Source organism: Amyelois transitella, chromosome 7 (assembly GCF_032362555.1).
Source record: "Amyelois transitella isolate CPQ chromosome 7, ilAmyTran1.1, whole genome shotgun sequence".
In the NCBI taxonomy this organism is placed as follows: Eukaryota; Metazoa; Arthropoda; class Insecta; order Lepidoptera; family Pyralidae; genus Amyelois; species Amyelois transitella.
In genome coordinates this window covers 9,165,287-9,192,803 of record NC_083510.1, presented here as the reverse complement: position 1 = coordinate 9,192,803, position 27,517 = coordinate 9,165,287, and the positions used below count along the sequence as shown (strand labels likewise).

General features: G+C 33.4%; 1 protein-coding gene across 2 annotated transcripts in view; it reads right to left on the bottom strand.

Annotated features, from left to right (window-relative positions):
* The window catches only part of LOC106130182 (glutamate receptor-interacting protein 1), a 43,583-nt gene extending 32,837 nt beyond the window's left edge, over positions 1-10,746 (bottom strand). For both annotated transcript variants that reach the window (XM_060945031.1, XM_013328957.2), the window contains exon 1: positions 10,532-10,746. In XM_060945031.1, coding sequence (XP_060801014.1) covers positions 10,532-10,661 — 130 coding nt within the window. In that variant the 5' untranslated portion in view covers positions 10,662-10,746. The remainder of the gene's footprint in view (positions 1-10,531) is intronic.
* Between the last annotated feature and the right edge of the window lie 16,771 nt (positions 10,747-27,517).

Below are 27,517 nucleotides of genomic sequence, written 5' to 3'. Positions count from 1 at the left end.
ATTACTTTTTAAAACGACCTGAGTCATACATTCGCGTGACCTCCATGACTCACTGACTGCTAACATTAAAGTGACGGATAAGCTGAACCACCCCTAATACTGAATGCAAATGACTCGACTGTTACACACTTGATAATAATTTTAACACGAAAACGGATCGGTACGAGTAATTTTTCGCACTCAACATGTGTTCAAGGTTCGAGCAGTTGTGAATTAAATTAAATCTTTTCGGTTTCAACCCAATTGACTAGAGGATTTGAAAAGAGTTTTGTTATGAGAACTATCAAATTCATAAAATATCATAGTTAAGCAGATTAGAAATTCGCATTTTGATCCTGAGTAAAACCCTAAAATCTAATTGAACTGTATCCAATAATCTATTCTCGTAATCCAAAATACCGTTGGCCAAAATTGTGCCGCCCAAACGACTCGATAACCGCTATCGTTACAACAATAAATCGATTGTTCAAACATCATTCGGATGCTAACAGCGTAGCTTAAAGTTCTCCACAATCGATTTAGAGTAATTCACATCGCTAACTCGCATTATAAATCGAAGTCCAGACCCAGTCAACGATTACCGATGTCGTTACCAACCGATGAATCGATTTAATCGTTTCCGCAACGATTTGCCTACGAAGTAACTGGCTGAAGACGAGAGTTGAAAAACTGTTAAACAGATTAAAGGCTTTGCAAGTTAAATATTGATGGGACTGCCCTGTTAGCGCTATTTCTTTATACTATACTTGTACTTGAAGTTTTTTATTTAAATATACACATTGAGCAAACCCGAAATAAAATTAAAATTGTATTTATCTATACAATTGAGGCAATTACAACAAATTATTGTAATTGCCTAAGTTGTCACGCATTATTGACATTTTCACTTCATTGGTTTTTTTTAACTTGACCATTTCTTGCATGATATTTATTCGACTCTAACTTCTACATATCTTTGCCCAAGCTGTTGATGGCTTTTTGTTCCCACTCTGGCCGGACACATATCACTTCTTTATCTTTAACAGAGTTCACAGAGCCACAAGAGATTAAAATAACGGTTAAGGTATTAATAAGCTACCTAGAGCAGCTCGAACAAGTAACCCGATCACCTTCTCAAATTTTCCGGAAATCGTTTTTACAGAGAGATAATGCTAAGACATAATAAAAAAAACGTAGTTCAAGCAAAAATTATATTATTTTCATTGAATTTTAAGCTTTCACTTACAGGCAATTTTTTAATATTTACATATACTCGTATCTTTTCTTCTATAGAGAAATTATGCTAATGGTCACCCTAAATTGGCAGGTAAATGAGGATGCCCCAACATTTAAATAAGGTCAGTCCATAATAACCCCGGGCTTGATTAAATAAATAATTATCTACAACGTTTCAGTGACAGCTGTTCTGATAGTATTAACTAGACTACTGTACATACCCGGTAAGGAGTAGGGGTAGAGGTGACTTTGACAGTTTGATTTTAGTAAAGAAACATATTTTTAATTCACACCAACGAATTAAACATGATAAAAAAAATTATTTCGAGTTACATATGGTATAGGCGTAGGCAGACACCACACAATTGAAATCACGTCTTTACGGGATAGACGGAGTCAACAATCTCGAAAAGACTGAAAAGCCACGTTACATTAGGGTAAATTTTTGAAAAACAGATCTTCAATCAATGTATTGGCACTATTATATTGGCATGTATGAGTAGCATTTTGTTATTTTGTTTATACGAAGCTCCAAAACCCTCAAAGATCTAACAAGAATAATTAGTGAGTATATGTAGCGAAATTAACGTATCTAACATTAGTTTTTGAGCTAACTGGCTGAATATTATTTAGGAATTCTAGTTACGTAATAAAAAAAAAAAGTTACGCTTGGTACAATCTGTAACAGCTTTATTGTACCACGCAAAATAAAGACTGAAAGTGGTAAATTCGCGAAGTTGTCCAGTTTGGGCGTTCGACGGAACAGCTGCTCCTTAAACTTTACCTAAATAAATACCGCCGTCTCAGTTAAGGGGAAGATTGGAGGTCGCAGATTAAATATTGACAAGTGCTTAACGAGTTGGTTTTACTGTACGTGTTGGAGCTGGGCGTACTAGAGTTCACAAGATTTCAGTTCAAAAGATTAAATGTAGCATACTTAGCTTTTCTAGAGTTTTTGTAAAGGATTTTTATTTTAGTACAGAAAAAATATTTGATGTGACATAAGCTAGATGTGGCCTTTGAGTATTTTAAAGACTGTTGGCATGCATTTAATAGCACGCTTCGGCTAAGACTACATCTTTCCATTTGGTATGATTTATTTCGCTTTATTTACATTATAATTACTTTCATGCAAGCTCTTCGGTTTAGGGAACTTGATACTCTTGACCTGATCATTTGTTCATTTATTTTATCAAATCTATTTGCCAGTCAACCTGAACATTCCTAGCAGATAAGTAACAATATCTACTTCCTCACTCTCAATGGCGTCCTATACTGTGATATCGATCAGCAAATAGTCCTCATTATGCCATCAAATACGGCCATTCTCGTTACGATCATTACATATTGTTATGGTCATACCATTATATTGATGTTTATGACGTACTCATTGTATTATTTCCTTAAACTTACTGCATTATTGTAAGGTAGTATGTTCTTGTTACGAGTTTCAAATCTTTCACTATTCGAATCTCAATTCCATCATTAAGCCATACAGTTGAACATGGCATTTCAATCTTTTCAAGACTTGGCTATGTCTACCCCGTAAGTGACATAGACGTAACTAAATATATATGTATGTGACATAGGAGTCCTAATGAATCTGAACCTGACTAACCCACTCCATCAAGGTCAAAAAGGCACGCCGGGATCCTCTGCGGACTGGTGAGGATATACCAAGTACTAACGTCAAGGGAAAAAGAGAAGGGATCTTAATAAAGAAAAAAAATGTTTTTCTCCAGATAAGTACTGTCCCTTAACATAACGGAAGCAAACTTTACAATGAATTTAGCAACTGTCAACCGCCGGACAATTTGGACTATAAATGTTTATATTTACGTCAAAATGGTGATTGTTCGTGAAGACGACGGTCAAGCTAAGAAATAAATCAATATTGTATATTATTTTAAAAAAGATAGTATAATTACATAATTTTATAAATGCACATACGAACCAAACCTTTGAATCTACTGCACTGCACTAAAGAAAGGTTTCTCGAAATTCCAATAGGAAAAGAAATTAGTGGTATTTTTGGTCCACGCATTGGGCACCACAAGTGAAACACGAGAAAGAGTATTTAAAATAAGTGGATATTTTGCCGATAATTTTACCTAACAGCCTTTTAGTCTTACAATTACTGGCTCTGTGGACCCCGTCAGGAATAAAACGACGTTAGTTTGTATTTGACTCACTTACACAAGTTTGTAAAAGTTTAAAATCTTTAAAAGTTAATTAACGAATATTTATTTTCAGTTATCGCAACGGAGATAACAAAACTCGGATATACTGTCAACTAAACTTGTGATTTATGCGAAGATTTCTGTTAATGCTCCTTATGCTGGAAAATTTCTGTTTTTTTATTACAAAAAATTGTTGCAAATGAATAAAAAAATGTAGATTCAGATTTAACTATTTGTTATTTTCTTAAAGTTGTATGGTAGATAATGCTATGAGTATAAATGTTCACCTACGAGTATTATAGCATTAAGGGTGAATTAATAAATACTTGTTCAAAAAAGAAGAATAAGAAATTATTTTTTGATTAATTCTAAGAATACTTAAAGAAGAACTAGGATAAATATTGTTGTAGAATTCAACTTTATAGCAGCAAACAAATCCCTGTCCATAAAATGTAAAAAATAGTATGCCACAATTTTGTTCCTTAGTGATGCATCACACAACCTGTCAATAAAAACTTTTTCATCAATCAAGATTTATATAAATAAAGTTGAATATTTTCCTCTTTCACTGCATTACGTGTTCTTGGAATAGTACTAAAATAAGTTAAAAAAAATGTATCTACCAATTTACTCAAATAATTATTAACATATCATATAGGTTTCTTAGTCTGTCAGTGAGCCGTCGAAGTTCCCTCCCATTGAGAGGGCCGGTATATTTAGAGAGCTTGCGTAAACAGAGTGACCCTAATTATGGCTTGGACTTGGGCCACGAAGGAAGTCTGAGTTATGATGTTTTTTTACACGCGTAAATCTGCCGGAATGGCCGTCTAGTGTGAAAAGTGTGCCGTTACGAGGATTTAGCCATCCGAAAACCGGATAAAAAGAATTTTCTTGTAAAATGTATTGTTTATTACTTTTAAGATAATAGTTCTTACTTAAACATGTATAAAGAGTATATTTTATTGGTTAGCGGTTTTTGAAGATCCGAACGACCTTGCAAATAACGTCTAACAAATTACAGAAAAGAAACATCTCGCAACAAAAATAATGCACATATAATCCGTCAAAAATTTAAATATTATCATAAATTAGAACAATGAGAAGATATTTTATTTTCTTTGTTTGAAAGCATAAATAAGGAAATAATCAAAAAAGCTTAAACAAGTTTAATTAGCTCGTGTGCAGTTCCTTGATATAATTGGCATACGAAAGAATCTACAAAGTTTTCCTTTGTCCTTTCCAAAATACATGTAAAACTATTCAACCCCCCAAAGGCATGAACCTCAAAATTCTTAAGACGGAACCCCTGACCCGTCACTAACGCGCCATCTTGGACGTGTGTCGAAAGCCTATGACCGAGTGAATTTCCCTAACAGATTTTATAGATGGCTTATTTTCCATTATCGACATATACAGGTGAAAGACAACTATCCGAAATCAGTAAGGGACTTATTATTTTTATAATTTTGACTTATTATAATTATAAGTGTCCACAGATAAAAGTTTTGTTTGTTCAAACAATCTCTTGGGAGAAGACGCAAACCTTTTTTTTAATTTATATTTCTTTAGTTCCATCAGTTTTTTTCATAATTTAGAAAAATATTAAACAATAAACAATGTCAAATATTGTAATATTTTTAGTCTGCAGTGACAGTCAAATAAAGTGTTCCATCAACAACAAAGCCTCAGAAATGGCGATTTTTTGCGAATTTACGGCCATTTTATGGTACCATTCAATTTAACGACTGTTTAAACGAGTTACAAGCTTTGATGTTATTGAAAAAATATAAATTTCCAGTGAGTTTTCACAGCTGTTCAAATTCTGATAACGAAGTTATTCCGAATTAGAATATTTTGACGGTTTTTTTTTAGTCAGATCTGTGGAAATGGAATCATAATAGACTTGATATTACTTAAGAATAATATACTAATATTTGTAAAAATCATTCATTATCATTGAAACCGATTGGATATAAGGATTTTTTACATTAATGAACAAAGAAATTCGACGGTCGATTCCGTATTTTACCTTTCAACGACACCTAATTTTAGAGTTATATAATATTCGAAAATGTATGAAAAGTATATTGAGTGTGGTGGAAACCTATTTTCATTACCCACCCCCGTTGGAAACAGGCGTGATTTGATTTTTTTTTTCAATACCAGACTCGAAAGTCTTAAAATGTCATTTAGAAAAGCCAGAATGAAGGAAGGAATAACAATTGAATGTTGCATAAAAAATAGGTAAACAAAAATCTATTCAGGTCCTGCACGCGCTCTCTAAAATATAAAAAACTAGAGGCCGCCCGCGACTTCGTCCGCATGGAAACCCTATCAATCCCGCGGGAACTCTGGGATAAAAAGTAGCCTATGTGTTATTCTGGGTCTTCAGCTACCTACATACCAAATTTCATGGTAATCGGTTCAGTAGTTTTTGCGTGAAAGAGTAACAAACATCCATACATCCATACAAACTTTCGCCTTTATAATAGTAGTAGGATAACTCAAATACATTCGAATTCAATAAATTGGACCGCTAGGTTTGTAAATGGAACAAATTTTGAAAAAGCAATGTTTTTATTCCGACCATCGTCTCAGTTAGACGATTTATTTGATTATAGCAACAGTCGTAAGAGAATTCGATTGAGGATTCGAGGAAATAAAATTTCAAATACCTCCTTGTGTCTGCAGAAAATAAATTTACAGAGAGATCTAGAGCTATCTGTGATAAAATGAAATCAACTTGAAGGTTGCTTGATTGGCGAAATTTAATTACATTTGAATGTTATATACTATCTGTCTATACCTTCTGAGTGACTGATTAACTGATTGACAGACAACGCATACTGTACAGCTCAAACCAGAGGATTATCCATAATTCCCGTGGGAAAGTAAGCGGAATTTGCTTAAATACACATAGGATTAAAGTTTTATAAGATTTAAGCAGCTCTGTTTAAAACTTAATCAAGAGTACATATTTAAAAAAAACAGCTGAAAACATTATTCCTAAGTTGCAAATATATATCCCTATAATATTTCCCTATTTTTCAGACATAATTATTACTAGTACAAAAGGACAAGTTAATGATGAAATAAAAATAAACAAGTTACCTTTAATTTATTAGCCTAAAACAGGAACCAAAGAGAAACATAAATTTATTTTAATGTATGCGATATTTTAGAATTTGTAATTTTACCCGCGACAGGAATTGCATATAAGGAATTTCATATTACATTCTAGGTAGCAAACTATTGCTGCAGAATGGTTTTGCTGCGAAAATGGCTAGATCAGTACTCTTCGTGATGCTATGTGCTATTTTTATAAGAGAACAGTAAATGTGTTTCTTTATTTGTATCTCGGTGGTGGTGTGGTCTACTTCCATGCTAGTTGCGAAGAAAAACCAAGTGTGCCAGCTTCTTCTCTTTCCGAGCAAATTGTACAAGTCAATCAAGGGAATGTGCCGTGTGGTTCCCGGCACCAATAAAAAAAAATGGGACCACTCCATCTCTTTCCCATGGATGCCGTAAAAGGTGACTAAGGGATAGGCTTGCAAACTTGGGATTCTTCTTTTAGGCGATGGGCTAGCAACCTGTCACTATTTGAATCTCAATTCTATCAATAAGCCAAATGGCTGAACGTGGCCATTTAGTCTTTCAAGACTGTTGGCTCCGTTTAACCCGCAAGGGATATAGACGTGACCATATATATGTATGTATATATGCAATCAAGGGAAGGCTTAGGGAAGGTAATTAAACTTTGGATACTTATTTTGGCACAATTTCATCATTAAGCCATACAAATGAATGTGGCCTTATAGGCATTTCAACCTTGTTGGCTTTGTCTACCCTATAAAATAAAGACGTGATCATATGTAGTCGAACCGTGTGGCTTGGCCGTTTTGCTATTCTAACGAAACTTTCAGAAGCATTCATTTATTGTGTGTGTGATAAAATGACCAATCCACGTTTGGACTAAAATCTAGTTTTATCTCGTTTCAGTCTTAACATCATTTTTTTATTGTTGATTAAAAAACGGAGATAAAAAGAGCCGCATTGTCTGGTCGGAAATGATTGTTTATGGGCTAGTTAGGGTTATCTCGGTATAAAACAGTGCCACGTGGTGCCCTAATAAAACTAGTTCTGTTTACAAATTTCACTATTTATATCGTATGCAGCGGGACACAGTATAGAGAGTATAGAAGTTCAACTCAATTTTTATCGTAAACAGAGAAGTTATATATTTTTTCAGTATAAAAACGATGATTATAAGATTAATGAAGCAATCCTTATTACGTAATAGGCATGTTGACTTATTTTAGTTTTGTTGTTCACAAGTTTAAATTCACAACAACTACATAATACAATAGTGAAATAATCGAAGCAAAAAATAAAAAAAAACTGCCTTAGATATATAAATTACGCAGCACATTACACATTATAAGAATTATAAGTACGGTACGGTCCACGCAGACAATGTCGCGGGCATAAGAAGTGTGATATATTTCTAAATATTTTGTTCTCGTAATGAGCTTATGTGTAGGATACATTTGGCTTATTTCTTTATTCTTATATTGCGGCCTTTCCTCAATAATCAAGAAGTTAATCCCATAACAAATAGTAGGAAACGAGCACTTACTGCAAACATAAACCAAGGAACAGAAAGGAATACTTTCATTATAGCTACCTTAAGATCAAATATAAGTATTTCAATACTTGATCGAAGATAGCTACGAATGTATAGATTAACGTCAGTATTTTTTTGTCATAACACTAATGCTAAAACTTTAAATAAAATAAATCATAAAAAATATGTGCCAGTTAAAAAATCAAAGAGGATAAAAATTTTGTTTCGTATTTACAGTGGAGACGTCATGACTCTCAATAATGTAAGTAATAACTCTTTGGGGTAGATAAATTCCATCTTTATAAGCATTTCCTAAATTACATATAAACATATAGTCACGTAATCACGTCTGTATCCTTGCAGGGTAGATAGAGCCAACAGTCTTGAAAAGACTTGAATTAAACCATGTTCAGCTTTATCTTGACGAAAAAGAAGCATACTATATGTATATCCCTTCTCGCTCTAGCAATCTCTCATTCCGATGAATGTAATACTACCTTTGCTTATGCTAACCTTTCAGGGTTCACTTTGTGTGGTAAATTTTAGTACTTATTTCATTCTATTCTTTAATAAGTTGTAGAAGTGAAGATAAGTATTATCTACAAGAAGTTGACTAAACCAAGCGCCCCATTACGGAACTGAGTGACCTCATTGACCTACATTTCTCAAATGTTGTTGTTTTGTGAATACTTTGAACTATGACGGTTAATTCATAAAAGTGCTTTTTCTGCTAATAAAATAGAAGGACTTAAAAATGTAAAAAAGAAATAATATTAATTTAAACTTATTTTTATTTCTACACAAATTTAACTGTAGGGATTGGTTTCCAGTGTATTGCATGTACTGCTTCCGTGGGCTTGTTGTGTTGTCTTAACTAACCGGTGGTTTAGGTTCAAATCCCGCGAAAAACACTGACAAGCTTGTTCCTGTTGAGATTTTATTCTTGAACCCCTTGGTTTTCTAGACAATTGAGTATCATACATACATATGGTCACGTCTATATCCCTTGCGGGGTAGACAGAGCCAACAGTCTTGAAAAGACTGAATGGCCACATTCAGCTATTTGCCTTAATGATAGAATTGATCATACATACATTAACTTTCAAATTGGCCATGACTAAGGGATATGCATTATATCATCATTGGTTTCGGTAATAAAATTTTTATTTTTAAATTAATATCGATACATTCCCGCGTTTATGCAGTGGGTGCACGGATAAACAGATTCCCCATTGTGGGTGAAATTGGTAGGTGAACGGTTCGCGGCGGAATCTTATACCAAGAGGTATGGGTTAATCTGCCAGCCATTTAAAAAAAGACCAGTAAGTTCTGTCAGTGTTTCTGAATATCAATTCTACCATTAAGCCATGATTTAATACGAATTCATAACATATATACATAACTAACTAAAAGAAATCGGTGATGTATTTATGTGTGTCGAGTAAATAAAACAGATGAGACTACATAATAACAAAAAGTCTATTCATTAACCAAGTCAATGTGCTTCATAAATAACTAACGCTGAAACATAAACACGGTTAGCAAAGCCGAATCTTAGCCAGGCTTCGGTAGCATTGCATACCAAACGAATGTTTGTGCCACATAGAGATGATCCGAATTAACGCTCCTTGTACTAACAAAACATTTGGATGCCTTCGCTTATATGAATTTACTTGAATATGATAAGATATGAGATATGTCTTTAATTTGATGTAGAACAAGTAGTTATCTTACACATTTAATATAAATATCGTCGATATCGTAAATATGGACGCGGCGTTTGAGTTTTTTCAAGACAATAGTCTTGAAAAAACTATAGGCTATTTGCTATCCCGTTCACGATTAAGACGTGATAAATTAATTTATTTATGTATTTTTTTTTTTATTTTAATAATGCAGATTCTCCCCTTTCATGGTTTCATATGTTTTTATTCCTTAGTATTTGAAAATAATTATGTTTTTGTTTGTTGAGCGAATATGTAGAACAAAATTCCGTTTCGTTTCCCTGATAAGGAAGACGGGGTCACATAATTTTCATGCCTAACCGAATTTGAGCACTTTGATCATTGTAAATTAAATATTTTGAAGTGTTTTATGAACTTTACACACATTTACATCCGAAAATACTAGCTTTTATGTAGAAATTGCCAATCGGGGCAAACTAGACTAGGCAATCATTAAACTTTTCTTTCATAAAGGCATATGAAATGAATAAGGTATCATTACTTACTATGCACATATTATTTTAAACTTATGAACTTGAAAATTTTCTCGATAAGCCGAATATATTAAGAGAAACATAAGAATTACATTTTGCTAGAAAATATTTTACTTTTGGATAAACACTTGCCTGTTAGCAAGGCAAGGTGTTCTTTCTCTCAAATCGTAAACGAAAAGGCTTAAGCATTCGAAATGCTCCTGTTTACTGCCAACTATTAGGAAAAGCACACACTTTGGTACCAACTCGGCTCATTAAGGGAAGTTTATTTTAGCAAATACAAACACATCTTACGTCTTTGATGTCGTTTCACTCGAGACAGCGTAGGCGTTTTAGGAGGTTTACTCTTGACGCTCCTGTAGCAATATACAGGCTCCTCCTTCGTCCCCTTCTTCAGAATCGGTAATTTGAAATTGGAGAACATCTCACGGGCACATCACTAGCACTATCGATTTCACCATATCGATCACTGAATCGGTTACACATGGATATCACAGCGCGCGTAGATACGTCCGTTCGTCCAACGCTTTCTCAATACTAACCATTTGTTTTGCCCGCGCGTGTATTTTAAATTTAGAACGGCGTCTGCGGCCCCGCTTCTCTAATTTTCTATACTAATAAATAAACTCATACAAATATTACCGGTAATAAAGTATTATAAATAGTCAGAGGCCTTTTATCTCAGTTTAATGGAACGTGCTACTATACTTGTAAATGTATGATGATTCAATTCGACATCGAATTGGTATATAGAACTACTACTTAACTATCAAATGGCTTGTTGGAAGATCAAAATACGAGCTTGCTCAAAATAGTTAGGTAACGAAAGTACCTTTTGAACTAATTATTACAAAGTCAATATTGAACTAAGTAATAAGCTTATAAACTTGGGCTTCTTCTTTTATGTGATCGTATCGTGTATCGTGATGGGCAAGCAACCTGTCACTGCTTGAATCTCAATTCTATCTTCAAGCCAAAATCTGAATGTGGCCTATTAGTCTTTCGAGACTGTTTACCCCGCAAGAGACATAGACGGTACTTTTGTATGACCTATGATACTTTATTAAAAAAAATATAAACTAAATATAAAACCTTCGTTTCCAAACAGCGAAAACCGCATCCGGAAACTAGTAAAAGTTAATTTTATTAGCAGATCGTGTTATATTACTTAGACAGCTGTTAATCTGAACATCATAGCTTGACCGGAATTAACTCGGATATACTATTTCGTTTTAGAAGCTTCTTAACGTCTGTTCTACTCATTAAAGATAAGTCTTGTATACCTACTTACGACTAACATATGACCATGTCTATTTCCCTTATGGGGTAGACAACGGTTAAAGTTTTGAAAGGGCTATGACGACATTCAGCTGTATAGCTTGAAGGTAAAATTGAGATTTAAATAGAATATTCTAAAAATTATGGTAAATTAAAATCTATAATTTGACTGTAAAGACTATTTATATTTTTATTATAGACTATTTATAAAGATATAATAAAATATTTGATACACCCTATCAAATCTAACTTATCATTTAGAGAGATGAGAACGCAACTGACTCATGACAGGAAAATGATGATGAATAAATATGTCATTTACTAACTTTTTTCTTTCCTAGTCTAGTTACACTCCTAACGGAGTGGTCGTGGTCACGGATCATCTGTGAGGTTGGTTGCAGATTTTGTGATACTTCACCATTTCTTCCTGATTATGGCACACCGTGTACACTCCTCAAGGGTACACTTCGTGAATGACTTGACGCGAGAGGACAAAATACAGTTAATGATAGCCTAGAAGGATAATCAAGTAATTAATTTTTCCACTTGCCTCCATTGCTACATTATCCTTCCTTCAAATTCACCAATCTTCTCTCATTGGAGCGGATCTCATTATTATTTAATAAATTTTCATCAAACTCACTAAAGTAAAAAATGTTTTTTCTGTCATGATATCTTTTACCCTTCACGAAACTCTAATACAAAACGTGACACATTAACTCTCTGAGTAGAATCATTCTACCGCGAAACGCAATGGCGTCTCGTCACAGCCAAAGTGTGGAAAAACAATCTGAAAATAATCCGTCGGTCTCACAGACTAACGGAAGCCGCAACTGAAATAGATTGTGAATAAATATTTTTTATCAACGCACCGCGTCGATAGATTCACGCGACTTTTAGAAGCTACAAAATAGAGTATTTAATTGTAGGATAGAATATTGAAAGTTGGATGTGGTAGAAGAAGTATGAATGCAGAATAAACGTGGTGAAGAGAAGAATGTTTAGGAATTTTATCGGTACGAAATTAAGTGAAAAGATAAGAGAAATTGTGATGAGAGGAGACAGTTATGTGAAAGAACATGTAATTGAAAGAAATAATAAATGGAATGCTCAAATAGTTTGGTCACGTAGAGAGAATGAATAATGATTTAAACAGGTTGATTAAGCAAATCTACAAGGAGAGTATGAATGGGAATGTTGGAATGGGATAGCCTAGACGAACATACCTTGATCAAATAAGGGACGTCGTGTCAGGTCAAGATTACCAGTTAAATGAAAAGAATTGTTAATGTGGATCGTGGCACGTGGAAATATGTAATTTCTATATCTACCTCCCAGGGAGCTGTATTTTTTATGTATGCAGCATTAACGCCGATAAACAAACAGTCATTATCAAGAAAATAACCGACGATATATCGAATAGCTAGCTAAAACTAGTTGCTGATCAATAGTGATATATTGTTAACATGTATGACATGGTACAAACAATGTTAATTACTGTACATGTATGGGCCATGCATGTTCCATGGTCCGAAACTTAGCACGGAACTAACTTAGTGAACGTTCACAAGCTTATTAACAAGCAATACAGGGTAGACAGAGTCATTGTTGCTATCGTCTGACCTCCGCAATATTTCTAGGGAACCTTACCCATTTTGGAACATCGCCATAATAAGTACATTCAATTGCCGGAATGTGTTTCTCGATTTTATACCTTAAATACCTACTTAATATCTGAGACGAAGTAGACGGAGCCAATTCTGACAAAATAAACAAAAATTTTTTATGGTCCTTCGAGCCGGATAGTTCACATGTTTAAGGCAATCCAATTTCCAAAGGCAGCGTAAATCGCACTCGCAACTTCCATTAAGACTTTACTACCACACGGACCTAGGATAAAACAGTAAATCAAGTAAGTTCACAACAACTACATTTATGCCGAAACCATAAAGTTAATTTCTGCGATCCGTTATACGGAACACGGTAAAGGTTTCATTAACTGTAACATAACATTCCCTGTATAATAATGTGGTTGGGCTAACTTAATACTGGCCAATGTCTTCTAGGGCGGTGAAATATACGGGCAACTATTGTGGGCCGGACCGATGATTTGAATAATCTTTTGTAAATTTTGTGAAACATCCGTACGCTAGATACGTTTTTTTTTTAATACAAATTAATCCTAAAAAAGGCCATTTTTATCATGAGTTACTCGTTATCAAAAAAATTAAAATGTTTTTTAGTTCCGGCCATCCGCCGCCAGAAGATCAATTATTGACTTTTATTATTATTGTAAAATTATGATTAATCTTTAGAGAATTTTGGAAAAAAATTAAGGCCGTTTGTTATCAATTAAACTCAAGATTAAACTTGGATTTTTACACGAAATATTGCAACGATGCCCCGGAGACCGTGATCCAATTGGAATAACTAATAATGTACCTTTATAGCCCTCAATGAAGATATGATTATCATTATAATGCATTTATTCATATAATCACATCAATATTCTTGGCGGGGTTGATAGAGCCAACGGTTTTGAAAAGATTGTTCACCACGTACGGCTGCATGGCTTTACGATGGAATTGAGATTCAAACAGTGATAGGTTGCTAGTCCATCGCCTACAAGAGCAATCCCAAGTTTATTAGCCTTAGCCTATCCCTTAGTCGCCTTTACGCCATCCATCCATGGGAAAGATATAAAGTGGTTCTTTTTTAAAGTGCTGGAAACTACACGGCACTTCTAATTTATAGGAATATATGAAACTTATGACCATGCTACTTCCTGTCACATGCCACGATCATCGCTTATTCTTTTTATCCACATTCACCATTTACTGCCGAAATGCGTTACCGCCTATAATAATTGACCGTATGTCGCTCATATTCAGGTACGTAGTTCGGGGACCGACAATGGACTTGCCCATACGTGCGGTACGCTTTAATTACGCACTTAACGACGACCTAATGTCGACTCGTTACAGCACGAAGTGCCTTGTATTGTATTAGTTTGAGCTACACCAACTTTTCATATGAGTAACATAATACGGGTACTTTTTGGGAAGAGAATTGTTATTTTGGATTTTTATTATAATATTTTGGCGCATTATACCTACGGTGATTACAATGTTAATTATTGTGAGGAAATAGCTTTTAGGAGGAGCGATGATTCGGCTCGACCGCCACCAAAGGGAAGATCTTCTGCCAGGCTAGGTGTTATGCCTTACGCGATTTAGGTTTTTCCCTGTTTTTGTAATAATAGCGTAAGTAATAGCGTCGCGTGAATTCATTTTTTATTCTTGTAACTTGTGGCGTATAGATTTCGCCACAAGCTCATTTATGGAACTGGATATAAAACCATGATCCAATATGAGCAGGGGTCTCCAAACGTTGCGCAGGTCAGATGGGAGTCGCATTGTGTAAAAACCTGCCGTTTTCTCTACATTTGGGTGAGATTGTAAGCGGGGCTGATTCCTAGAAGAAGAAGAAGATTTTTCTTGCACTTCCCGTCAGCTACCTAATCAAATGAAGCTTATTTAGTCCGACACCTAACAAGCAATCTAACCCAGTTGTCCAATCCAATAGTCAAAAGTTTATGTACTTTGGCTGAATTTCATCGACATTTACTGTACGAGTACCTAAAGTAAAGACTGGAATGTTTAGCAGGCTTTTAATTAAAATGGTATGTACCTATCCCTTATGGGGTAGACAGACCCAATAGTCTAAAAAATAGTAACAGGCCATGTTCAGCTGTTTTTCTTAATCATATAATTGAGATTCGAATAGTTGCGGGTTGCTTAACTATAGTATAAAATAAGAATACCAAGTTTACAAACTTAAAGTGAATCTAGGTAGGTATATTGTATGAAGACTTGCTCTTTACTGTAAAATTTTACAGACACATTTACATATTTTGACAAATATCACGGCAACCCTTAATAATCCGTCTGAGCTCGTAAAATTAATTCGAAAACTACAGCGGTTTGGACGCCATGAGAGCCTACTAAATCACTGAAGTAAAGCCCAAGAGACAAGTTTAATTAACTCTAAGAAAGTTATAACGTAAGGAATATCAGGCGCACTGGGGAGGTTTAGTGTTTATATGTAAAGAACTAGCTGCGCCCCGGGGCTTCACTCTCGTGGGAATTTCGGTATAAAAGTAGTTCATTTATTATTCCAGATTATATTCTACCCATGACAAAATGTCATTTACATTCGTATAGAAGATTTTGTGAACAAAATTTTAAACACATTCATACATCGTTGCATACTTACCATTAGCGGCCATAGGCTAGCAACCGCCACTAACCTGATTTTAAACTATTGCGTTGCACTATATTATTTATAAATAATGCAGGTATTAAACGCGCACGTAACATACTTTTATTTTATCTCGGACTTTTGGAACCATGTTACAATGATCCGTGCGTACCCGAACGACTGGCTTTTAAAATGCTAATTCCCTTATTAAGTCCCACACCTGAACGTAGCCTTTCAGTCTTTTCAAGACTGTGAGCGCTGTCTGCCGTACAAGGGATATATACGGGATTATACGAGTATATATGTACATGTTAAAACTGGAAAAATGTATGAGTATTACGTTTGTGACTCTCTCAAGCGATGTTAACTAATTTATTTAAATTAATAATTTATTTAATAATTTACTTAATAATCAATTAGTTAAATGTCCAACTATTAAAGTTTTTTATCGATATTTTGAACTAACAAACAATGAATACATTTAAAAATGGAAAAGGTCTATTACGAACATATAAGATTTGAGCGTTCCTTATCTCTCTTACAAGCTTCAATTTCCTTCCTGCAAACACTAAGGATTACTAGGTTGCTTGTTCTAGCGACCTTTACACTTGATCCCGGCTTTGAACCCAAATCCACGGACAATTTGTAACGGGGCTAACAGGTAATCGGGACCGTTATCACTAACACTCATGAATAATAAGTTGGGAAAATGAATTTTGATACCGTATAATCCGAGGATTGTGGCTGGAATCATTTGAAGACCGTTAAATTATATACAACGTAATTTCGCTTCGGAGGGTATACCCAAAAATATTTTTAATAGCATTAGATAAGTAGATATACTCTTAATTGCATTAAAAAAATCTAAACCAAATAAAAAGCAGGATATAAGGATTTTACCTAGGTGGACTTATCGCTAAAGCAATCTCTTCCAGTCAATCTTAGAGTGCAGAAAAATTAAAGATTAGCTTGCAGTTCTGCCCGTGTTTAACTAAAATTCTAGTCATACTCATTACCATGGAAATTTCCAGAATATTTGTCTTTGATTATTAACAACATTTATACTTGATTTTATTAAAATATTTAAATATATGTATTGATTGACGATAGACTTTCGCATTTATAATACTTATATTAAAATGCTCTTTTTATATTGGCTTGAGTCAATCAGGTGACAATCTAAGATCTTATTAAAAAATCAATGACTGAATCACAAAGACCGTCAAATATACCAAGATATTTATAACATTAGTTCCAACCTAATGAAATACAACGATAAGTAATTAAGAACCTTTGTGTGAACTTTTCTCTCTATGGTTAATAGACTATCCATCTAAAACAACAAAAACGGGGCAAGTAAAACAATACGTAATTGAAAATTGATATTACATTAGTTTTGTTAAGTTAATGGGTACCAAATACGCTTAATTTGTTTAATGGAAACTACTGCTTTGTATTTTAATATCCCCGAAATATTGTTTCATAGCAGTTTCGTTGTATGTCAAAAGTCATAATTTTGTTCACGAGGAATAAACAGTTTTACAATGTAGTTTGTACGTCTTCATACATCAGCTATTTTACGGCAAATTATACGGGATTATCTTTAACAATGTTGCAAGCAATATCGCGGGTCAAGATCTTTTGTTATGAGTCAGTTAAACGGTTGCTTTGATGGTACGTTATTAAAAGTTTAGCTAGTTTTGTTGGGGATTATCTTACTATGTATAAACATAAAGTTACTTGCTTACTTGCTTGCAAATTTTTATTTAACGTAGTTTTGATTTAATTTCAAAAGTAAACTTAAATTGGATTTAGATATATTTTTGCCAAAGTATGAAGATTACATAATTTCTGATCTCATTATTTCGCAAACCAAAATATAAGACCAAATAATAATTTTGAACAGAAAACGAAACAACTGTGCCTACATACATGTCACTTGAAGCTTTCTATTTATAAGAACAAGATTGGATATTGAAAACCGAGATGCAGGGTTTGGTTGTTCGATATACACACAAATAATCTGATACAGAAACTGCACAATTTAATAACTTAATTTAGCTTGACCAATTTCAGTCAAATTCAGGATAAAGACAATACGATCTATGAGGCGCTTTAGAAAAGAGCTTTTATGCACCAAGTTCACATGAAATACAGTTTCAGTATCAAACTGCTTTGCAACGCACAGGAAGTCAGTGTCCATTCAGTCCAGGCCAAAGGATCTTTAGTGAATAAGGCCAATGAACACACAATGAGAATTAACGCCTACGGCAACAATTCACATAGGTCTGCTTCCTCTCATTTTAAGCGAAAATCAACTTTATCAATTTGATTTTAAGTGTATTATTAGGTAAGTGGAGATGAATAATTTTATTTCTTAAGCCGTATACCTAATTATACGGCTCAACTGATAAATTATTTTTCCTTTCAGACCAAAAGTTACTTTTTTCTATGGACTGAAGCGGAGCAAGATCGTGACGAGGACTGCAAACTATGGTTTGCTTATACTGCGAAGTTTGGGAATCACTTGTCTGAAAGAGATCTAAGGGCGGTCAACTATATCACTCTACATTTCTTTATCGTAGATCTCATAAAGGTAAAATGTATCCAACATAAATTCACACCTCTTTCTCAGAACGGTAGACAGAAACTATATTTTCCTTAACTCTCTTCATTCACACTGGTCGGTTTAGGTTACTCTAGACTTTGCCATTCACCAGGATGTCCGAATTTTATGATTTTCTAACGCATTTTATAACATATTTAAGTGTTCAATAAAATGCTGTTATTACACAAAGAGCATATCACATATCTACAAGAATAGACGTCACGAAATGGAGTATAATGCGAATGTTTACTCAAACAAACTAAAAAAAAACTAGAGTGGCGGAAAAATTTACAACGCCAGCTCGCAACAGATATTTTCATAGCACGATAAAATCTTGTAAACTTCCGATTCTGGAAGCATAACCTTAACTTTGACGAGTAGAGTTCATTTTCCTGTGATCTCTTTTTGAATATAGTGGCTATGAATGAAGTGCTTGTTCCATTTATGGTGATAACTAATATGAAAGAATCAAGTTTTTCGCTATATTGTCGATTGGATGGCTTGTTTGTGAAGCGGCGTCGTTTTTTGGAATGTACTAAGCAATTGTGAAGCTATATTTTTCTGGTTTTAGTTTTTGCACGATAGAGAGCAAACTTATTGATATAGTACCGATTCATGGGTATCTGTGTATACAAAACTTACACTTTATTTGTACTGGAACAACTGGAACTACAAAGAGAAATAGAAAGATAAACTTATAGAATCGAATTCATTCCTTGGACACATTACCTGACGGAATTACAATATTACTGAAATGTAATTCGTTCCGGAAATATTATATCTTCAGTTGTAAAATAAAAACACCCCCTCTTGGCGTTAGTACCAGATACATCCTCACCTCTCTGAATAGGAGCTTGGAGTGTGCTTTTAGATTAGCATGATCTTAGATTGGGTGAGTCAGGTATTAATTACTAAACTACCTCTTATATAAAAAGACTTTCTTTTCTTTTTCTTATTTAATTTTTTAAATCCTCAGAATGTATTTTTATGGTTTATTATTTTTTTAACCTTTAAAGATCAATCGTTGGCTTTTGTCACTTTTGATTTCACTTACTTTTATTCAATAAAAAATGCTAAAATTTGATAATTATTTTAAACCACGTTAGGAATATCTACACCGGACTAAATTTACAATTACAATGAAATACATATTCATCATACAAAGCTAACAAGGTTAGTAAGTTTACCAAAAAATATTATTCGTTGGAACAACAAAAAATGTTGTTTTTCATAACATCAGTCGAGTTATGCCCATGTTCTCCCTTTTACCCCAAAAAGGGGTTTACATAAATCTGATTTATGTGTAAAATGTGTACTAGAACAAGCCAAGTTTCTGAGTTCAATGCGGCACATTTACATATATTCCATGGGTGAAATATTGCAGTATGCTCCACATAGTTATCATAATTAATGGTTTTACGTGCAAGTAAATAAGGGATTGGAAAAAATAACCATTCATTTTTATCATCTATATGATTGAGGAAAATATTTTTTTAAGTATTTTTGTTTGGTACGAATAAACTTAAAAACTGAACAATGCAAGTTCTGATTTATTTCAATTCTAATATTATTAAGGAAAAACCTTTGTTTGTGATGGATAAACTAAAAAGTGGACTACATTTGATGAACTTTTGCATAAATAGATTAAACTTCCAGGAGTATAACATTCTCCATGTAGAAGTAACAGGAACCAAGATAAAAACCGTACCTGTAACAAAAGAAAAGACAATAAGTAAACTTTAATATTGTTGATGTTTTGTAACATAGTACACGCATGATTCTTATTTTTTGTAGTTTCCCTGTTTATAAGTATTTTCCGTACTTATTCGTGGATGTAATGAATGATGAATTGATCAACTTTTTGGTTTTAAATATCTAGAAAAAATTAGGATTTACTTCATTTGAATTGTAAATTATTTACTATCACTTAAACGAAACATAAAATAATAACAAAATTACTTAGAATAGTGTCACAAAATCTTTAAAATAATATGCGGCTTATGATAAAATAAACCGCTCATTAAAATTCACTTTTTTTTCTTACTCTTAATTTATTCATCTTCTTCTAAATATTTCTTTCGAACCTTGGGTGATTTGACGGGACTTACTCTAGGAGGATGAAAAAAACCCATTCGTAATCCACTACATGCACATATCAATAAATATAACTATAATCAATTTTATTCAATTTTACTCATCCTATAGCACATTTTCCCAAACCACCTTAAATATAAAACACATCGTTACCTAAAAGCGAATAAACCTGGCAATAAATCTCCAGAATTTTATCTTTCATCGCCATTACGATTTATTTATAACACCATTAAATAACGCATATTACACGGATATTACTGCGTATAGTAAATTTAAATTTCCACACATAAAAAGGAGAGGAAAGGCCCTCTATATCATTATCAAAAAGTTATTAAGAGGGTCCTTTGGTTCACAATTTATCGCTTTCGGTGAAATCTTCCTATTTCATACTATTATTAAGAATGAGTAATGATACTTTACTAAAAAATAATGGAGGTTAAAGTGTGGGGTGAAAAATAAATCTGCGATTCAAAATAACACAACGATAAATGTTTGGGTTGTCAGAGATTTTGGTATAAAGTTTCTTTGCAAAAATGTCGAAAAGGATATGAAATATGATCAACATCGATATAATAATTTCTTAAATAATTCACACGTTTTCTACTTCAAAATGATATAACTTTTTTATTACTAAGGATGTAACGAATGAGTTCTTTTATTGCTAAAAGCTACCTACAGAGTTTAAAACTTTATACATACAAACGTTATAGAAGCTTACTGTAAACTTTAGTATTTAAGCCTTGCGCGCGATCTTACTCCCATCTTTGGTCAGGTCTTTAACAAAAATCAAATAGATAATGCTTTATCCATTGGTCCGAAAATGTTGCTTTACTAGAATTTATTCCTACTTACCTATTTATAATATAAGTTTAATTAAGAATGGAACTCGAATAAATTTCAGACGATTTACCTATAAAACGAGACGCAGGCGTAAATATTCTTAACAGTGATTCCTTACGCCCCATCAATTCTGTAACTATTATTCATATTTTCGATCCCGCCAAAATATCTAAGATTTATCAAACTCCAGATTCGGATGTTGGTAATAAGTAAAGCATATACGCCACCGGAAGTAGGTCGTAAGTCACGCCGCGTACCCCGGGCTCACTTCCGGTGTGACGACCATTTTGTTTGCTCTTGTCTTTCTATTTCCACGATTATGGTTTGTTACAGATTTCTACTACAAATAAATATCACGTCTGCATCACTAGCGTGGTAATCAGAACTCAATGGTCGAATTCAAATCTTGAGATAGTGACAGGATATTATTTTCCATTGTGTGAAAAAAACCTAAGTCAGTACAGTCCTTTGATTATTTTTTCAATTTATTCGGGATGAAAGGCAACATGTACGCAGTATGTTTAAAGATTTAACATTTTCAATATTTATTTATTTAACGGAGATAAAACCAAACAACCAGTTAAAACATCAAATTACCAATTTGCTGTTTTAACTCCATAAAAAATGAGCAAATTCAATTACCCAAACAAGATTTCCATGTAAGTTAAAAAATCTCTCTCCAATTGATAAATTAATTTAAATTTATACTCGAAAGCGGCGGGCTGATAAAGATTGCTCAAATTATTTATCGTTGCTAAGCTACTGAATAATCAAGTTATCTGGGGCTTAAAGGATTTTTATACTTCAATTAACTTGAAATTTTTAACTTATTTGAATATTTTTTGAGCTCATTGAACGAGCGCTTTATAAAACAGTAACAATAAATAAATTTGACGTTTAATCTCTTGTTGTTTTTTCATTTAGCTATATGGCGTTCTTTCCTTTATTATTTTAAAGTAGAATATTTGTGACCTATCCAAATTATAATAAGGTTCCCCTTCAGATATTTCAGTTCTCAAAATTATAAGCTGCCGACAGATATAAATAAATATAAAACTTTAACTTTTTGTTTCCAATTATATTGAAATCTATCGATTGGACTGTTAACAGAATAGATTATTTTGATAATTAGATACCAGGTTTAAAAGATATATCGTCCGAATCAGTCCAGTAGTTCCGGAGATGAGCTTATTCAAACAATCAGATATATTGAAAAAAAAAGCAGGATTGTTTTTATAATCTTACTCCTCTACAGTTTCTTTATCATATGAGTTTATTTTTTATTTTGACGAATTTCATTATCTGAATCTCAATTTCATAATAAAGACAGCTGAGTGTGACTTTCAGTCTTTTAGAAGTTGTTAGCTCTATGTACCCGTGAAGGTTAAAGATGTGATACATGTATGTATGCAAATGCATAAACACATAACTGCAACCAGAATTCACACGGTGTCGTCAATTTATATTTTTATACAGAACATTTTTACACAAAGCCCGTGGTTAACTAGTTTCGTGGCCTGTAATATTGCACGTTCCCAAGCGTGCAGTTGCACGTATATAAACCACGAATGGTGCATTGCAATGCATTTTCACATACAACAATGTGTAGAGGCATGATCGGGAGGCTGATTGCAATGATAATTTTTGAGCCCTCGGGGAATCGCACTACCAGTTATTGTTTAACTTAACGTTGGAACAATTTGTGGATAAAACAGAATTGCAAACGTACAGACATACCAGCAAATAAAAAAAGAAATGAACGGTGGACGCCCCATTTAACTCTATCGACAAGAGCTAGCTTTTAATATGAGAGAAAGATTTAAGGTTTCAGTTGCGGGGTAAACAGAGCCAACAGTCTTGTAAAGACTGATAGGCCACATTCAGCTGTTTGGCTTTAAGATAGAATTGAGATTCAAATAGTGACAGGTTGCTAGCCCATCGCCTAAAAGAAGAATCCCAAGTTTATAAGCCTACTCCTTAGTCGCCTTTTACGACATCCATGGGAAAGAGATGGAGTGGTCCTATTCTTTTTTCTATTGGTGCCGGGAACCACATGGTAATTTTAAAATTATGCTACGATTACAGACAAACAAAAACTTCTTTAACAAGTTTACGAAATAATTATAAGACCAAACATCCACTGAATATCAATCATCACTGTTTAAACTCTCACTGATAATAAAACAAATATTTAAGTAGTTTAATAAAAAGATAAAATATGTACATCAAAATTTCCTTCCTCAGGTCTGAAAATCAGACATAATCCTTATTAACCTCATATTTCATATTATGTAATGCTAATAGATTTGTATCGACGGTAATGCGATTATCGAATAACTCATGCGAGGATTACCGTATTCGAGTTTTACCTTTGAGATGATTCTAAGTCGGAAAAACCACGATGGAAAATATGATGGGTTTATGTTACATTTTATTAATATTGTTATTATATTGTAAGAAATATCGAAAAATCCTGATGGCAAAATTTCAAGACCTTTTCTTTCTTCAGAAGAGGTTGTAGTTAAAAGGTTTAAATTCGTTGAAATAGCACTCTTTAATCAGAAATGTCTAAAGACTAAATTTATTTAGGTTTATAAAGTATTGTTCCCACAAGATTTAATCCGGGCTAAAATGTAGCATGCCTATTTGAACACTTTCATACCTAAACGGGTCTTAGCTAAGGGTTTGTTAAAAGGCTTTTGATTTAGAATTTGTGATAATTTCACACTACATCACCTCTATTTAATAAATTAGTGGTTAGCGACTAATCCGGTCATTGCTCGGTGGTTTCATTAATAATACTAGTGGGTATACCGTGGCTGCCAATGACATTTTACGTTCAAGTTGTACTTAGCGTAGCATAATAGTTTGGTTGGTAAAACTAAACCGATTCTAAATTTTGGAATCGCTCAACCGATTTCCATTGAATTGTACAAAAGAAGTCTTGAAAAGACCATTATTGGTCAAAATAATATGTAAAAAACACATGTATACTTAAAATTAATACATACATTCAAAATAGTCTCGTCTATATCCCTTGCGGGGTAGACAAAGCCAACAATTGAAAAGACTGATAGGCCAGGTTCGGCTATCCAGCTTAATGATTGAATTGAGATTCAAATAGCGACAGGTTGCTAGTCTATCGCCTAAAAGAAGAACCCTAAGTTTATAATCCTATCCAAATTGCCATTTACGACATACATGGGAAAGATATGACTTAAAATTAAGAAAGTTATTTTAATATTTAGATTAAAAAATATAATATTAACCTTTGCGCATGATTTTTTATAATTTGATTAAATTGAGCGCGTCAATTAAAAACCTTTATAACAAAAGAAATATCAAGTAATGCCATAACGTTAACGCAAAAGGTTTCATAAAGAAAAATTATGACAACGCTGTCATAACCGCTTAATGTTCGATGCACGGAGCGAGCCAAAAATTTCAAAGATTTATTCGCCAACTTTGAAACCCGGCCGAGGTGACGTTGATTTACATTGTTTTCAGTTCAAGTCTTTGATTTTACGATAAAATCCTAAACTAGTCTGAAGTTTTAAATTTGATCGTAGACAGACAACAAAGAAGCTTAGTTCTTAGAAGAGAGAAAAATTTCATGAAATATTCACATTTCTCGCAACACTCTATTGATATTAAAATGTAAAGAATTTTAGTGCTGTTTATTTTCGTCAAATTATATGATGTCATATTAAAGAAATCTTTTTTCTCTGCATTCAATGTACCTTATAACGTAAAGACCTCTTTTAAATATTGTTTTGAATAGTAATTTTTACTGTCAACGCCATATCGCCAATTGTTCTTGTTTTAGAGCGTTTATTCCCAAGATATTAACGAAATTACAAAAACCCTCCAGGATAACAGCAGAAAATTTGCCTGTGAAAATTTAGCTCTAAAACAAGCTGAAATGTCTACAAAGCCATTGAAATGTCTGGGTCTAGAAATGTAGACTTATCCCTAAATGAAACAATATTGGACATAGAGCACGTTGAAAAGAAAGCGAGATTCTAAAATTAATTCGGAAAAAAGAATTGAACAACGTTTATTTAGAATCCTAAAACAGGAAAATGGATCTAATTTTACCAAAAATTTGGAGTGAAAATGAATTCTTACCTAAGTACCTTGTCCCAAACGTGTCATAGTGCAAAAGGTCACCTTATGGGTGATTTGAAAAATTGCTGTTCCTAACTTTTTGAATTGAATGTTAAGGTACGAGGTCAGAACACTGAGTTTTATCAGGAAAATAAATGTTTTTGTTTCACATTGTTATTTCCTGGTTTATAAAATATTAACTGACAATTTTGACTTGAGATAATTACGTACGAGATATGCAACGTTGACTTGAGTGGTGAATTTGAATGAAGTGAAAGACGTATGCAGGAATAATTATAAGTAGATAAATATTTGGTATGAAGAAGTCCTAGCTCTACAAAAAAAGATTATTTATATGAATAAATATTAATATTTATCTAGAAATATTTGTCAGGTTAAACTAGTTGAAGAAACTGCAAATTTAAGTTAAATAAGTATTATTATCATATGTACCTACATATATTGTTACATGAATCTTGCTTAAGCCTGTAATTTAAAAACATTTTTCACTGAAATAGTACAGTTCATTTAGACTAAAAATTCTTTTTACCTAAAACTGGCCAAGAATCGCCGGGCAACTATTCTAAAACCGCTCTAAATTTTTCCTTGAACTGCCAATTATATTTTCCGTCATGAGTAAGGTCATTTCCGAAGACCTTTGCGCACAAAGCTTCCTTAAACCCATCATTATCAGTACCCACTCAAACCCTTGACTCATATATATTCGGGGATTTCGATATTGCATACCGATGCAAAAAAAATCCTAGATATATTATTGTTATGACTCCGATTGCCGCCTTTGATGTCAAGAAAATATAAGGCGATTTATTGAAAGAATTCGTCAATGTATATGTATATGGAAATGTTTTTGTATAAAAAGGAAAGGCCTATGTAGTCTCTGCCTACCCTTTCGTAAAAAAGGCGTGATTTTATGTATGGAAAGGCCTAAACAAAGGTACCTTGATCAGATCGGGACCGATCGGACGAAAGTTCAGGTCATGAGTACCCGAAACCGACGAGCTTGCATCAAGAGAAAGTGGATACAGCAAAAGAAATATGCAGGGATTGTAACAAGTGAAAGACAGTGACAATTTCGTGTGCTCAATTTTTTACATCTGTCATCTTATATATTTCTCATTTTTATTTGCAATAAAAGTAGCTGCTCTCTGCTTGAAATTTAAGTAAATAAATATGTTTATCGTCTACTAGCCTGTTACCCGCTATTTCGTCCACCTTAAATTTCTACATGTTTGAACTTATTATTTTATTTTAATTACATGAAAATCTGTTTAGTTTTGGCCAAAAGATTAACAAACGCATCAAAAATCCTAACAAACTTTAACATTTTTATTTGTACACTACAACCAATAACCTTAATTGATACCCTATTTATGAGACCATTTATTCACAAACAAAACACCTTGTATTTTTTTAATTTTTTACTCACATAAAGAGGATTTGTTGAAAGCGTCGCGATAGATTTGCGACTACAAGCCCTAACAAATTTGCTGTGAGCTTCCCAGTCACCGATTTGACATCCCCAATTTGCCAAAAAGTACTTCAAAGCCCTTATTTTTGATGAAATGACAGATACTTCACCCTTTTCATCAATCTGTCGGTATCCCCGACACTTATGAGTGTATTGGCGTTTTTGGACTGAAGCATAAAATTGAATTTAATAACATAACATATAACATAAAATACCACTAAATAGTCTTTGTGTCTACTACTACTAACTACTTCACTATGCTCTATGCTCTTACTGTGAGGGAAAACATCATAACAAAACCTGCGATTATAGGTAAAATTACCTGTAAAACCATGATCCAATACGTTTGAAAGTTCTCCCGAATTGGTTGCTGACTATTGTGGAGGTCTGATTTGTCGAATATTGGTATACTTTATGTGCCAAGGAATATCATTGTAAATTTCCTAGATAAAAAGAGGCGCTTAAAAAAAACTGCTATTCCTGCTTATCAAATGAAAATTGCGAGAAAGTAATTAAATTCTCTCAAAAATAAGAAAGAAAAAAAAATATTAATTCCATTTTCAAATGCAAGTCTTCTATAGTTTCGCTTACTGGTATTGCTCGT